Raw genomic sequence first — 16,436 nt, 5'->3', positions numbered from 1 at the left:
GGCCCCCTGAGCGTGCTCCTGCAGTGCCCCCCACCCTGCACGCCTTTCCCTCCTTGCTCTGGGCCCGTCTGATTCTCCCCGTGTCGGGCTGGAACTCATGTCCGTGCACTGCTTCCTGCCTGCCTCCTCCGAGGCGCTCAAAGTCACTCAGCAGCTTCTGCTCTGCCTTAGAGTCCTTTGTGTCCACAGCTTAACCCACTCTCACTCCCCAACCTTGACCTGCGGCCTTCTGGAGGGGAGGGGTCATGACCTGCTCCTCTGAGTGGTCCCTCCTGTGGCCAGCACCTGGTACATGGTGACTGGATGGATGAGGGAGGGAAGGAATGAATGAGAATTGCGTGTCCCCAGAGCATTCGGGACAAGGTTGGATTTCATTGGGCTCAGTAACTTCCTAGGAATGCCTCTTTTGCTTGAAGCAAGATGCACCGGTGTTCTGTGCACACCTAGCTGTGCAGGGGAATGCTGGGGCTCTCGGCTAAGGCTGTGGTGAAGGCCAGAGGTCCTTTCTTCCAGCCGGAGGTGACTCCAGGCCTCTGAAGCACAAACTTTACCTCTGCTGCCCGGACACAAATGGGGTAGTTGGACTGTCCCCGGACACTTTGAGGCCGAGCGAGGTTTTCTCAGTGTGAGGCCCCTTTATTCTCGGCGGAGGTACCTGTGGCATTTCCTGCTCAAAGCCTGCAGCTTGCCGGCGCTGGCCCGCACGGGGGTGTTCATGGGGCAGGTGGGAGGATTTGACATGGCTGGTTGGGGCCCCTCCTCAGAGCCAGTTAGGGCAGAGTCTGTCATCCCTGTGGAGGGGGGAGGCAACCAGGTGTGTGTCCAGCACAGCACCGGCCCCGGGCTTAGACCAGGGTATGACTCTGGGCTCTGTGACCCATGAGCTGTGTGCCCTTGGGCCCCTCAATGATCTAAGATGAGACTTAGTTTCCTTTTTATGAAAAATCTGAATTAAAACCCACTCCAAAGTCACTGTGAGCATCCATCTGAGAGCACAAATCCAACCTTGGCACGTGTAGGTTGTTTGCACGTTGAACACACACACCAAAGTCGAGCGCAAATGATGACCACATGTATGGTGGTCAGTATCCATCAGCGTTCCCCAAATGCTGGGGGAGGACAGAGGGGGTCTCTCCTTGGACTGGGTCTGAAAAGGGGTTTTGCAGGTAGAGAAGGAAAGGCAGGAAAGGCCGTGCTAGAGATGGAGGTGTGAAAATGCGCGGCCCCAAGGAGAGGACAAGGAGGGTGAGTGGCCAGGGCGTGGGTGGGCAGTGAGTTCGGCCAGATCCCGCAGGCTGAGTGCCTGGAGCTTCCCCCAGGGCAGCAGGGGTCATCAGCTCTGTGATTTGGGGGGCTCGCTGGCCTGCTTGCCCCCTCTGCAGACAGCAGCTTGCAGGTGGGCGGGGCGGGGGGCGCAGTGTCTCGGTTCTGTTCGGAGTCACCCGGATCCCGGCCTGCCCAGGCGGTTGGAATGCAGCTGGCGAGGGCGTGGGTGTGCTGGGTGGGGCCTCTGGCCGGCGCGCCTGGGAAGTGGGGCCGTTTGTTGCTGAACCGAGCCCAGCTCCGGAGGCGGTCCGGCCTGGAGGGCAGATTGTAGAGCCAGACGGGTTCACCCAGACCTGGGCAGACACCCTTGTCCTGGTGGTGATGACCTCAGCGACGCCGACCACAGGGAAGCAGACAGACAGAACACAACACTCACCCAGGCCACCGACAGTTCTGAAGCCCAGATGCATTAAGTGCCGGCAGCCAGTCACAGCAGTGGACCAGACCGGCTGGGTCCCTGTCCTCAGGGAGCTTGGAATCCAGCCCAGGTGATGAATTTTAAATGAATAACTCCAGGCCAATAATGTGGCCTTGAGCAATTTCCGTCAGCTCTCCAAGCCTCCTTTATTGCTCCTGTAAATGGTCACGGGGCACAGAGTGATTGTGAGCACTAAGTGGGGAGATACAGGTGAGAGGTCACACCATGTGGGTTCTGAACCCCCAAATTCAGCTCAGCCCTTGCCTTCTCTCCCCCAGCACCCTGAACTTCTCCCAAGGGATACTGATACTTTTCCTTAAATAATTGAGAGGCTTGTTAGATGTTCCCGTCTACCGAGAGCAAGCTGTTTCCTTAGCTGCTAGCAGAGGACCGAGGGGATAAAGGATGCCCAGCTCCTGCTTGTGGTTGAACGAATGAAGGACAGGGGTGGTCATCGCTCTCAGCAGGATGTAAACTGCTCCCGAGTCTATCCAGCCCTGTCTCTCCTGGTCCCCCATTTACTGGGCTGAAGCACACTGGGATGCAGGGACAGCAAAGAGGCCTCTTAGAGCCACAGTGTATGGCAATGGCTGCCTGGAGCACAGGGTTAAAGAGGATTCTGGGTCTGGAGAGAGAGTGCGGGGATGGACTGGCAATGTCTGCCACAGGCATGGGTGGAGGCGCATGGGCTCTATTAGAAGAGGCTGGCTCAGCACCTCATCACCCAGGAGACCATTTATAAGGAGTACCAGCACCACTGCATTCTCTGCCCCCCACAACCACCACCAGCACCAACACCCAACAAAGCGCATCTGTTCCTTTTCCCTGAGATAATCAGCATGATCTCACTGAGTTATTGCAATTCTAGTCAGAAGCAATCCATCTCCACATTTGAGTTAGTGCATGGGCTACCCCGTCCCCTCCCCAGGCTCCCTTGGCTTGGGGGGCCCCAGGTCTGTGCACTTTTCTCTTTGGACCGGGCTTTTATCAGTCAGTAAAGGGCTCAAGAGCACAGCCAGCTGTGTGGCCTCGAGCGGACGGCATCATCTCTTCCACCCCTCAGTTTCCTCATCTGTAACCCGGTGCTGATGATGCGTCTTCCCCGGGGCTTGTTGGGAGCCTCCCCTGAGGTCAGTTCCGCTTAGCTGTGGGCCGGCTCCTGGAAGGATTTAATAATGGCTTATTGTTGCTGCTGCTTTTATTCTCTGGCTCTCCCTTCTCTCTGGGAGAGGCTGAGTTCTGGTAGAATGCTCAGAACAAGCAGGGAGGGTTATAGAATTCCTAGATGACCGAGCTCAGAAATAATAGAAACACGAAACTTGCAAAGACCCCCCCCTCCCCCACCCCCCGAGGTGGCCAGTTGACACTTTCTTTCTGAGATCATGAAAGGGGAGACAGTTTTTAAACTAATACACGTCTAAGGGTTAATCGAGATAATTAGCATCATTTTGGGTCTGTGGACACAGCATCATTAGCGGTCAGAGGTTCTGGAGGAGCACTGGGTGGTTGGCCAGGGAGGTCAGCTCTCCCCTGGGGCACTGGGCACCTTGAAGTCCAGAGACAGGAAGGGACATACCCCAGGGGACCCGGGATCCAGCTTCCTGCCCCTGGATCCAGCTGCCTGGCATCTCAAGACCCCGTCACCAGGTGCTGAGTGATGTGTTGTCCCCAGTGGGCTCACTCGCTCTGTGAAACGGCTTCCCTCCAGGGGCCAGGCCCATGGGGGACCTGATTGGGTTCCATCAAAGGGTAACTGATGCCCTTCACTGGGAGGAGACACACAGTGTGGCAGGAGAACCTCTTTCTTGGCTGTTTTCATTGTGAAACAGGCCCCGACAAGAATAAAGAGAAGGATGGATCCCTCAGGTGGTGCTGTGTGCTGGGGAGTCAGCTGGGAGCCTGGGGGTCGCCTTCCGCGCGTGGCTGTGGGATTTGGCTTCATGAGCTCCAGCTTCATCACATGCTGGCAGGGATGTGGTCCTTACCTGGCCTCCCTCAGAGGCCGTGTGAGTAACAATGAAACCCACTAATGCATATGAAAATGCCAAGCCAACTGTAAAGTGCTCTGCAAAACTGTAGAGTGCCATGTGAAGCCAACACCCGGTTCTTACTTTAGCTTCCAAGTGTGAGGACTCTCATTTTGGCCTCTAGCTTTTAGAGAACAGCCCGGGGAGAATATCACCCTAGGTCCTGTTGAGCGGGGAGGTGGGGTCTCCTTGCTGCTCCCTTCTGAGCAGCAATGAACCGCTAGCTCTCTCCCGGCAGGAATGCCCTTCCATTTGGTATCACGCAGCTTTAGGAGGAGACCTGTTAAACTAGCGCTCTCAATTATGGCCTTTTCATTGAATAATAACTCAATTAAAGGTGCATTTTTTATTAAACATCACTGATACCTTTATTGGTATTATTAGAGTAACCGGCATAATAAGGAGGACCAATTATTTAAGTGCTCATTAAAAAAAAAACCCCAAAAACACCATCTAATAGCAGAAGGCGAGCAACATTTCATTGCAGGAGTCCAGTAGCATGTTGGTTCCCAAGCGTCACAATAAAAAATGATGTTTTCTCAACGTTTGCAAGTTTCTACTTCCCTGGAACCTCTAGTGCATTAGGCAGGCTGTATTAAAATTCCTCCAGGGTTTTATTACTGCCAGAGTCACACAGAAAGGCATCCTTGAAACATCCACAGCCAGATACACGGATGGATAATAAAAAACCGAGTCATATAAAGCCCATCGGCAACGTCTGCATAGTGACATGTGCTTTTATCCGGTGTGTCCACATGCAGGATCTCATGTGGTCCCCCCAGCCCTCCTGGGTGGCAGGAATATTATTCCCATTCTGCTGATGAGGAAATCGGGGCTCGGAGAGGTTAAGTGACTTGATCGACTTCACTTTGCTGGGAATGTCAAAGCAGAGTTGTGAACCCGCCCCACCATCCTGGGATCTTGTAACCCAAGGATCACAGGGAATCTTCTGCATTTGAGAAAAACATGAGAGGCTCCCTTTGGAGCCAGTAGGCAAAGGAGATCCAGTGTGGGTTTCTGCCAGCTGATACTAAGCGTCTGAGAAAGGAAACAAGCAAGGAAAGACACGGGCCCACGTTCTGAGTCGCAAGCCTGATTTTGCGATCGAAGTGCACCTGACATTTCTAGGTCTGTAGGCCAGGTTTGAGGTTGCTGGGTCAGCGGCTTCAAAATAATCTAGGCATCAATGTATCCGTCAGAACCTTAGCAGCCGCAGTAGTGGTGTGGCGGGAAGTGGATCCTCTGCGGGCCACTGGCAAAGCTGTCCCCTCGCAGGCCTCCAGCTCACGTCTGGGCAGGTGGCCCTGAGCTCCAGGAGAAGGTGACGGGGAGGAAACCTCTGGTCCCAGGAAGGGGAGAGAGCCAGCCCTGAGTTGGAAGCAGCTCACTCGCCGAGGTCTTCCAACGCATTTAAAAACGAGCCTTCGGTGACTGCGCAAGGGGCGAGTTTAAAATATTTAGCGAATTTTTGAATAGAAAAATGTTCCGAGTGGCTCTTCAAAGACTTTCTGACATTGTTCGGTTCTTGAAAGTGAGCAGCCCCAAGTGCTCAAGGCTACTTTTAAGCAACAGATAACCGTGAAGTGGTAATATGGAAATGAACTTTTGTTTTTTTTTTTTAAAGATGGGTGTGGGGAGTGAAAAGAGAGTTGTCTAGGGAGGGCCTTTGGGGGCTGAGAGATTTTTTAAAAATCAGAAGCTGTCAGATCCCGGGAAGACCGTCGCCCGCAATGAATCCTGCCTGCGCGCGGAGGGAAGTCTGGGAAACAAAAAGAAGGGCCTTCCCCTGGCCTGACCAGTGGCCCTGAAATCTGACTTGATGGATACACATAGCCCTTCCCCACCTGAGGGTGAATTACGGACAGGCAACTTCCTCCCCAGGCTGGTCCAAGTTAGAGTTTTAGAAGTGTCTTTTTTTCCTTTTTTTCTAAAACAAGAAGTGGCAACACCTGAGCTCTTTAGAACAGGTAGCTACACGCTTCCTGGCAGCTGCCATTTTGAGATTTAAAAAAAAAAAATGTTTTAATCGGCCATTTCAGCTGCAGAGCAGTCTTCACTCCTGGCCTGCCTGGGAGTTCTTGCATTTTCTTCTGATATCTGCATTCCTCACTGGCCACAGAACTTTCTAGAAAATGTACGGTCGGCAGAACAAGGGACTAGAAGTGCTCTGGAGATACCCAAGGAAATGAAGAGGATGAAAAAAAGAGATTGGGGGAAGGGAGGTGGTCTGACCATCCGACTTAAAAACATGAGGAACCAGAACAGCTGTGTGCCATAAATCCATTAATTAGAGTGGCTGAAGCTGAGGTGAAGGGTACAGAAACACTCTTTAATTGGAAGATCTATGACCTTGTGGGATGTGGCACTTCATTTGTGTTATTAGCTTGTGTCAGAAAAGGTTTTTTATTTATCATCTACTTATTTATTACTTATTTATTTTGGCTTGCTCCAGAAAAGGGTTTGAGGAGGAATCTGTGGCTTCTGGCCAGCCCTCCTGAGAGGGTGTCTGAGGTACAGAGTTCTGTTCCCCACGGACGTTACTAATAAGCTAGGACAGGAGACAGTGCCTCCAAAGAAGCTGGGGCTTTCTATGCCAGCTGAGTGGGGAGCAGGGGGGGGAAGGCTGGGGTGTCGCTGTGGCCCCAGGGCTCCCATGGTGAGAAACAGGGCGCCCAGGGCCGTGGGAGCCCTCCCTGCCGTTTTCCGGGTGGGAAAGATTCTCAGGGGCTCCAGTGTGGGCAGCAGCATCACCCAGACATCCCTGGAGAAGGAAATTACCCAGATACCCTGGAGAAAGAAAATCGCCTCAGCTCTCCTTGATGGGTTTTTCAAAGCGAGGAGAGGCTGAACTTCAAAATTCTTTGTTTCTTTCTGTCCTTCCCCTACCCACTGGACACCTCACCACCACGCACGCAGACAAAATAGGAGACGAGAATGAGAGGACCCCCCTGGAACACCAAATGCGTGAAGCCTGTCTTGGCTTCTGGTGGGGGGGTGTTCTGGCCCAGTTGCTTCTGTGTTCTGGAAGACTCTCTGCCCTGGCCCCCAGACACACAGCACCTTTCTGTGACATCGCACATATGCATGGCCCCTTGGAAGGTGTCGAGTCTCGCCTGTACAGAACTCAGGGCATTTGGTATTTACTGCTAAGGGTGAGGCCCCCCCCAAAACATAATTCGTGGGTGGAAAATAAATCTCTGCCCAGGATTTCAGGAGTCCTTAAGTCTTCTGGGGAGAGGCTGGGATGGAGGGATTGCCCCCGCGTCCTCTCCCGTCGCCATACTGTGACTGGGTACGGAAATGCCTTTGCACGTTCGGCTTCTCTGGCGAGTTGGTGGCTACTGTCCTTTATCAGCGTTGAAATCTTCCAGGTACACCAAAGTGTGGAAAAAACAAAAGAGGTTTTTCAAGATCGAGGCTGTGATGCCTTCTTCCCTTTTCCTTCCCCAGCCAGTGGGCGAAGCTGATGGTGGAAGGCAGGGCCTGCCCACACCTGTCCCGTTTATGTAAAGCATGGGGAGAGGCTCAGACTGGAAGAGCAATGAGCGTCGCCCACAGCTGTAGGAGGGCGCCCCAAGACAGGTTCTGGATGAAACCTTCAGCCTCCATTTTGTGACTGCCCCGATGATGGACAGGGACCGTCACGTTTTGGCTCAGTGCCACCAGTGTCCACTAAGATGGTTTCTGATGTCACCAGAGCCACTCTGTAACAAATCCGCACTTGTGGCTGTTCACCCTGACCGCCCTGTCACGTGTGACGTTCTTTCCTTCAGTTAGAATTCTGGCAAAGGGCTTCATGAAGCCCAGTGGCCCCCTGCCCTGCGCCTCCCCCGGGGTCTCCCCATATTCCACACATGGTTAGGGGTGTGTGTGTGCGGCCATGGGGGCCCGGAGCGGGGCAGCTCTCACACAGTAGTCATCTTCGTAACATGCTAAATGCCCTCTGCTCCTACATATCCATGTTCAAATTTGACAGTCCTTTCTGCACAGATGCTGGTGTATGAAACCCTAGAATTTCCTATAACCAAAATCCCAAATGATGCTGAGGTATCAGCCATTTCTCTTAAAAAAAAAAAAAGTATGCTAGGCGATTCGGTTTGACTTGTGTTTTTTAGAACTTCCTTGGATCAAATGTTGCCCATTAGTGGTTCTCAAGGGGAGGGGGAGGGGCAGTCGTGTGCCGTCGTCGTCATCCGGCCGGGGCGGAGTGGGGGCGGGGGGGGGGGAGTAGGAGGGGACTGGGACAGGACATCTGGCAACGCCTGAGAGATTTTTGGTCCTCAGGACTGGGAGGGAGTGACGCTAGCTTCTAGTGGGTAGGGGCCAGAAATGCTGCTGAACATCCTATGGTGCACAGGGCGCCACCCCCACCCCCAAGAATTATCTGGGTCTAACTGTCAGTGGTGCCTTGGTTGACACACCTTGGTTTAGAGGGTTGCGGGTGTCCCAGCTGTCCTATTATTGGAGTCAGGCATTCTCACAAACGCGATCGCATTTGGCCTCTAATATAACGGGGATAGGAACCCCTTTTCTTTAGGGGAGCAAACCGAGGCCTCCGGAGTTGGAGCAACGTGCTGAGGGCGTGTGGCTGATCTGGGCGTTGCTGGGGCCGCCTGCCCACAGAGCTGGCTTCTTCGGCCCTCCAGCCCCGTGGAGTCGCTGCCGGAGGGTCCGCCGCGTCGCAGGCGTGGGCCTGCTCGGAAGTGGCCCCGCAGCCGCCTTTCAGAACCCTGGATCCTGGGATGCGCTCCCGGCCCGCCCGCCTCCAGGTCAGTGGCCCCGCGGTGCGTGCGCCCCGTCCGCTTCTCACGCTCTCTCTGCCTTTCTGTCCGTGTGTCTCCCCAGGTAAAGATGAGCCTTCCAGCTACATTTGCACAACATGCAAGCAGCCCTTCAACAGCGCGTGGTTCCTGCTGCAGCACGCGCAGAACACGCACGGCTTCCGCATCTACCTGGAGCCCGGGCCGGCCAGCAGCTCGCTCACGCCGCGGCTCACCATCCCGCCGCCGCTCGGGCCCGAGGCCGTGGCCCAGTCCCCGCTCATGAATTTCCTGGGCGACAGCAACCCCTTCAACCTGCTGCGCATGACGGGCCCCATCCTGCGGGACCACCCGGGCTTCGGCGAGGGCCGCCTGCCCGGCACGCCGCCCCTCTTCAGCCCGCCGCCGCGCCACCACCTGGACCCGCACCGCCTCAGTGCCGAGGAGATGGGGCTCGTCGCCCAGCACCCCAGTGCCTTTGACCGAGTCATGCGCCTGAACCCCATGGCCATCGACTCACCCGCCATGGACTTCTCGCGGCGGCTCCGCGAGCTGGCGGGCAACAGCTCCACGCCGCCGCCCGTGTCGCCGGGCCGCGGGAACCCTATGCACCGGCTCCTGAACCCCTTCCAGCCCAGCCCCAAGTCCCCGTTCCTGAGCACGCCGCCGCTGCCGCCCATGCCCCCCGGCGGCACGCCGCCGCCGCAGCCGCCCGCCAAGAGCAAGTCGTGCGAGTTCTGCGGCAAGACCTTCAAGTTCCAGAGCAATCTCATCGTGCACCGGCGCAGCCACACGGGCGAGAAGCCCTACAAGTGCCAGCTGTGCGACCACGCGTGCTCGCAGGCGAGCAAGCTCAAGCGCCACATGAAGACGCACATGCACAAGGCCGGCTCGCTGGCCGGCCGCTCGGACGACGGCCTCTCGGCCGCCAGCTCCCCGGAGCCCGGCACCAGCGAGCTGGCCGGCGAGGGCCTCAAGGCGGCCGACGGCGACTTCCGCCACCACGAGAGCGACCCGTCGCTGGGCCACGAGCCCGAGGAGGAGGACGAGGAGGAGGAGGAGGAGGAAGAGGAGCTGCTGCTGGAGAACGAGAGCCGGCCCGAGTCGAGCTTCAGCATGGACTCGGAGCTCAGCCGCAACCGCGAGAACGGCGGCGGCGGGGTGCCCGGGGTCCCGGGCGCGGGCGGCGTGGGCGGCGCGGCCAAGGCGCTGGCCGACGAGAAGGCGCTGGTGCTGGGCAAGGTGATGGAGAACGTGGGCCTGGGCGCGCTGCCGCAGTACGGCGAGCTGCTGGCCGACAAGCAGAAGCGCGGCGCCTTCCTGAAGCGCGCGGCGGGCGGCGGCGACGCGGGCGACGACGACGACGCGGGCGGCTGCGGGGACGCGGGCCCGGGGGGCGCGGTCAACGGGCGCGGCGGGGGCTTCGCGCCGGGCGCCGAGCCCTTCCCGGGCCTCTTCCCGCGCAAGCCGGCGCCGCTGCCCAGCCCCGGGCTCAACAGCGCGGCCAAGCGCATCAAGGTGGAGAAGGACCTGGAGCTGCCGCCCGCCGCGCTCATCCCGTCCGAGAACGTGTACTCGCAGTGGCTCGTGGGCTACGCGGCGTCGCGGCACTTCATGAAGGACCCCTTCCTGGGCTTCACGGACGCGCGCCAGTCGCCCTTCGCCACGTCGTCCGAGCACTCGTCCGAGAACGGCAGCCTGCGCTTCTCCACGCCGCCCGGGGACCTGCTGGACGGCGGCCTGTCGGGGCGCAGCGGCACGGCCAGTGGTGGCAGCACGCCGCACCTGGGCGGCCCGGGCCCCGGGCGGCCGAGCTCCAAGGAGGGCCGCCGCAGCGACACGTGCGAGTACTGCGGCAAGGTGTTCAAGAACTGCAGCAACCTGACGGTGCACCGGCGGAGCCACACCGGCGAGCGGCCTTACAAGTGCGAGCTGTGCAACTACGCGTGCGCGCAGAGCAGCAAGCTCACGCGCCACATGAAGACGCACGGGCAGATCGGCAAGGAGGTGTACCGCTGCGACATCTGCCAGATGCCCTTCAGCGTCTACAGCACCCTGGAGAAACACATGAAAAAGTGGCACGGCGAGCACTTGCTGACTAACGACGTCAAAATCGAGCAGGCTGAGCGGAGCTAAGCGCGCGCCCGCGTGCGTGCGCGGGCCCAGGCACCCCGCACCTGTACAGTGGAACCGTTGCCAACCGAGAGAATGCTGACCTGACGCTTGCCTCCGTGTCACCGCCACTTAGCACCCCGCGTGTCCCCGGGGCCCAGGGGAGGCAGCACTCCAACCTAACCTGTGTCTGCGAAGTCCTATGGAAACCCGAGGGTTGATTAAGGCAGTAAAAATTGTGGAGCCTTTTAACTGTGCAATAATTTCTGTATTTATTGGGTTTTGTAATTTTTTTGGCATGTGCAGGTACTTTTTATTATTATTCTTTCTGTTTAAATTCCTTTAAAAGATTTTGTTGGGTATCCATCCCTTCTTCAGTTTTTTTTTTTTTAAAACCCAGTAGTAGCCTGAGCAATGACTCCCGAGCAATGTAGAGGGAAGCATATCTTTTAAATTATAATTTGGGGGGGAGGGCGCTGCTTTTTTGAAATTTAAGCTAAGCATGTGTAATTTCTTGTGAAGAAGCCAACACTTAAATGACTTTTAAAGTTGTTTACTTTTTTATTCCTTCTTTTTTGTTTGGTCCTGAAATAAAAAGTGGCATGCATGGTTTTTTTGGGGGGGTAAGGGTGGGTGTACAGCGGATAACAATCTTTAAAGTTGTAGCACTTTGTTTCAGAATTGGAATGGAGGTGTAGCACTGACCATATCCTGAGTAACAGAGGCCTTGTCTGTGTTGACTTCAACCTTTACATTATATGAGGAAACTCTCAGTGGTGGGGGAGAGGCCCCCCAAAAACTCAGCACTGCCAGAGAAACAGGAGTTTTTGAGGGCTGCCCCTGGACATGGCCCGAGAGCATTCTAAAATTGTGCATTCCTAGCAGGTACTGTCCTTTTCTTGGAATGTTGCTGTGCCCTGGGATGCCATCTTTGTGTTTTGCTGTAGATGAGGCTAAATACAGTGGGCTGAGGGTACTTTTTTGGGGGTAGATGGTGATGGCCTGCAGTGACACAGAAAGGAAGAAACCAGCGGGGTTCTTTAGGCTTCTTCTGGCTTGGCAGCTTCTCTCTCTCTCTTCATCACCCCCACCACAGAAATCCCCAGTCATATGTTGCTACAAGTGATACATATGATAGCTGATCATGTCTCAAGCAGGCAAGTGCCCTGATGGAGAATCAAGGGAAGTGAGTGGTCTCTCCTTTAATGCACACTGATGACATTGTACGGACCGGGGCGGGGGTGGGGGAGGGGGTGGGAATCTTGCAAATTTCTGTTCCCTTTTACTGGAAAAGCAGGGGGGACGAGTTCCATCTGAGGGTGCCCAGAGCTACTTCCCAATTTTTTTTCTATCCCATTAGGTTGGAAGGTACTAAACATTGGACTGTTAAGATTAGACATTTGAATTCTGTTGACCCGCACTTTAAAGCTTTTGTTTGCATTTAAATTAAATGGCTTCTAAACAAGAAATTGCAGCATATTCTTCTCTTTGGCCCAGAGGTGGGTTAAACTGTAAGGGACGGCTGAGATTGAGTGTCAGTGTTGCTAAGCGTGGCATTCACAATACTGGCACTATAAAGAGCAAAAGAAAATAATAATTTATTGGACAGTTTTTCTACTGCCATTCAATTTGATGTGAGTGCCTTGAAAACTGATCTTCCTATTTGAGTCTCTTGAGACAAATGCAAAACTTTTTTTTTTTTTTGACACGAAAAGACTTTTTTAAAAAGTAAAACAAGAAAAGTACATTCTTTAGCAACAAACAAAGCCACATTTACTTTAAATAAATTTTAAAAAATTCTGGTTGAAGATAGAGGACATGAAAATGCCATAAGACCCAATCAAATGAAGAAATAAACCCAGCACAACCGTGGACATCCATTAGCTGAATTATCCTCAGCCCCTTTTGTCTGGGACAACGCTGCTTAGATATGGAGTGGAGGCGATTTACTGCTGAATTAAACTCAAGTGACACAAGTTACAAGTTGATATTGTTGAATGAAAAACAAAACAATTCAGGAACAACGGCTAATTTTTTCTAAAATTAAATTTAGTGCACTCTGTCTTAAAAATACGTTTACAGTATTGGATACATACAAGGGTTAAAAAAAATTGTGTGTATGTGTGTTGGAGCGATCATTTTTTTTTCAAAGTTTGCTTAATAGGTTATAAAAAAAATGCCACAGTGGCTGCGTGTATATTGTTTTCTTTTGGTGATGGGGTTTTAGTATATATTATATATATTAAAATTTCTTGATTACTGTAAAAGTGGACCAGTATTTGTAATAATCGAGAATGCCTGGGCATTTTACAAAACAAGAAAAAAAAACCTTTTCTTTTTGAAAATGTTGCAGTAAAATTTAAATGGTGGGTCTATAAATTTGTTCTTGTCACAGTAACTGTAAAGTCGGAGTTTTAGTAAATTTTTTTCTGCCTTGGGTGTTGAATTTTTATTTCAAAAAAAAATGTATAGAAACTTGTATTTGGGGATTCAAAGGGGATTGCTACACCATGTAGAAAAAGTATGTAGAAAAAAAGTGCTTAATATTGTTATTGCTTTGCAGAAAAAAAAAATCACATTTCTGACCTGTACTTATTTTTCTCTTCCCACCTCCCTCTGGAATGGATATATTGGTTGGTTCATATGATGTAGGCACTTGCTGTATTTTTACTGGAGCTTGTAATTTTTTAACTGTAAGCTTGTCCTTTTAAAGGGATTTAATGTACCTTTTTGTTAGTGAATTTGGAAATAAAAAGAAAAAAAAAACAAAAACAAACAGGCTGCCATAATATATTTTTTTAATTTGGCAGGATAAAATATTGCAAAAAAAAAATTTGTATGTTAAGTCCTATTGTACAGGAGAAAAAAAGGTTGTTTGACAACCTTTGAGGAAAAGAAACAAAAGGAAGTAGTTAAATGCTTTGGTTCACAAATCATTTTAGTTGTATATATTTTTGTCGGAATTGGCCTCTACAAAGGACCGTCGGAGGAGGGCTTCGCTTGGAATGCCCCGAACCTTGCATCAAGGCTCCCTGGTATGGCCCCAGCAGACCAGATGGGAAATTCTTTTATTCGTGTTGAGTGGAAGAATCTGTTTTTGTAAAGATGTCAGTAACGTTTCACAGAGTCCTCCCTGTCTCTAAGAGGCCATCTGTAAGATGTCAGGTGTAGAGGAGAGAGAGCCAGAGAGCATCTTCCTCCTCTGCTGTCGCCACTGTGGCGGTCAAAACTGCCACCGCTCCCACCCTTAAGAGCAGAGAGAAATGCAAACCGAGCTTTCTTTAGTCCTTGAGAAAACATTAAACAAAAAATGTAATAAAAGGAGCTGGCGTATCAGCTAGGCACAGGTGACGCGATCTGCTCCTGAGACCGGCACAAATCGCATTTCAGGAAGGAGTTCCCATCACAACCACAACCTTTCATTCCATGGAGAGTGTTGGCCTCTTGTCTTTCTTACCTGCTTTGCTGCTTTTCTCTCCGAAACCTACATTCCGTCAGTTTCCGAATGCCTAGGCCCTGGGATGGATTCGGTGCCTTTTCATCTCTCTCTCTCCTTCCTCTGCGTCTCCTTTCTGTCCTCCAGCTTCTGTCGGTTCTTTATTTGTTTTCATTTTTACTTCTTTCTCCCTCTTTCTCCCTCCGCTCTTCTTCTTTTTTTTTTTTTTTGTAAAGCCAAGTAGCTTTAAGATAATAAAGTGGTGGTTTTTTGGATGAGGGAATAATACATTTTTTTAAAAAATACCTATATCAGGAAGCCATTTTTTATTTCAGGAACTATAAGATACCATTATTTAAGGTTATGAAAGTATAACCGAGCATCCTTTTGGGCAATTCTTTACCAAATGCAGAAATCTTTCTTCTGGGAGCTTTTTTGTTTAACACGCTCTTTCCTCCTTGCCACTTGTCTTTGCAAAGTGAAAAGAAAGAGGGAGGGAGTGAGAGATTAAGCTGAGATAGTTTTCCACCCGCTCGACCTGGGCTGCCCTGTTAAGGCACTCGAGAGCTGTCGAGGTGGTCCTCCTGTGGTTACGACAGTGAGCCAGCTCTCACCAGCTTCCACAAAGTCACCAGAACGCCAGGACTAAGCCATCCTAAAGCACAAAGATTGTGTCTCTGTCGACTGCAGAGAAAAGAGAATTTTGCTTCTCTTTCATGTTTAAAAAGCCAACACTGAAGCAGATGACCCAGTGAGAGAGGCCCCCGCACATGGGTGACCCAGCCGACCTCAGGCCGGGTTCCACACTGCCACAACTTTGTTCAAAGTTGCCCCAAATTGGAACCTGCCACTTGCCATTAGAGGGTCTTTCACGGGGAGAGGAGGAGGCTGAATTACTCTAAGCAAAATGTGAAAAGGAAGTCAGCCTTTCATCCCAGCCCTCAGTGACAGTCAGTCGAAGGTTTCGTTGAACACAGGCAAACCCGAGACTTTGGTGCTCTTTGTATCTTAGCCCTGCAAAGCAAAGTTACATGGATTCCAGTTGTTTGCATTTGTACTGGCAAGGAGAAATATTTTTATTACCTTTTCTATTACTTATTGTATGAGCTTTTGTTGTTTACTTGGAAGTTCTGTCTTTTACTACAAGTTTGGAACTATTTATTATTGCTTGGTATTTGTGCTCTGTTTAAAAAACAGGCACTTTTTTTTTATTATGGATAAAATGTTGAGATGACAGGAGGTCATTTCAATATGGCTTAGTAAAATATTTATTGTTCCTTTTATTCTCTGTACAAGATTTTTGGGCCTCTTTTTTCCCTTAATGTCACAATGTTGAGTTCAGCATGTGTCTGCCATTTCATTTGTACGCTTGTTCAAAACCAAGTTTGTTCTGGTTTCAAGTTATAAAAATAAATTGGACATTTAACTTGATCTCCAAACCTTGTCCTTTGCTGTGTCTCTTAAGGGTGGGGGATGGACAGCTTATTTCCAAGGGTGAATTGAAGGTCTTTCTCCATTTTCCACCTGACCCAAACCCTTGCGCCCGTATCTGAGAAGGCAGGAAATAAGGGCACGAGAGACCGGTCATTCTCTTCATTTACTCCTGGGAAGCAGTGTGATTTAGAACAGGGGTTCTCAGTCCTGGTTGCAGATTGGACTCACCTGGGAGCTTTTAAAAATCCCAGGGCCCAGGCCTCACCCTGTCCCAGCTCTTTCAGAATCTTTGGAGGTGGGATCCGGGCATCAGTATTTTTCAAAGTGATGCAGGTGATTCTTATATACAGCCAAGTTTGAGAATAAGTGATTTAGAAGTAAAAGTACTTGTCTGGTAATGGCAAGACTCGAGTGTAGTTTAATTCAGCTAACATTTCCTGAATACCCCGTGAGAGTCGTTGGGTGAGGCACCGAGGGATCAGAACCACCGCGTCTGAAGGGCTCTGTGCCCTTGGGCAAGTCCTCTTGGGTTGCCCATCCGTGAAGTGAGGTCCTTGGACCAGGGAGACTCTCTGACCATCGTGAGTTGTAACAAAATCACACAGGATGGCCACCTCTCCTTCCCTTGTGTTAGATGTCAACAGATTTGAGGAAACGTTCTTTGGGGCTAATCTCATAGATCCAGAGAAGGAAGCAAGGTCTTTCAGGAGGAAATAGCCTTTAGCTTGGCTTTTCCCAGTGCCAGGCCAGGAGCAGCAGACAAGACAGAGATGGAGGAAGGCAGTGTTCTGCTGGGTTTCAGCCACTCTGGCACAAAGGAACCTTTGGCTTCCTCCTTGTAAGTGCGAGTCAGAGCCCATCCCTGAGAGAAAAAGGGCCAAAGACCCACTGGGCTCTTGACCACTCTTATCTTATGTTTCCTG

At 51.8% G+C, this 16,436-nt stretch overlaps 1 protein-coding gene across 6 annotated transcripts in view; it reads left to right on the top strand.

The window, feature by feature from the left end:
* Positions 1-15,510, top strand: part of BCL11B (BCL11 transcription factor B) — a 97,631-nt gene extending 82,121 nt beyond the window's left edge. For all 6 annotated transcript variants that reach the window (XM_070594551.1, XM_070594548.1, XM_070594553.1 and 3 more), the window contains one exon: positions 8,617-15,510. In XM_070594551.1, the coding sequence (XP_070450652.1) occupies positions 8,617-10,667 (2,051 nt within the window). In that variant the 3' untranslated portion in view covers positions 10,668-15,510. The remainder of the gene's footprint in view (positions 1-8,616) is intronic.
* The last annotated feature ends 926 nt before the right edge of the window (positions 15,511-16,436 follow it).

The sequence above is a fragment of the Equus przewalskii genome, chromosome 25 (assembly GCF_037783145.1).
Source record: "Equus przewalskii isolate Varuska chromosome 25, EquPr2, whole genome shotgun sequence".
In the NCBI taxonomy this organism is placed as follows: domain Eukaryota; kingdom Metazoa; phylum Chordata; class Mammalia; order Perissodactyla; family Equidae; genus Equus; species Equus przewalskii.
The sequence above is the reverse complement of the archived record's forward strand: the minus strand, read 5'-3'. Positions and strand labels throughout refer to the sequence as shown.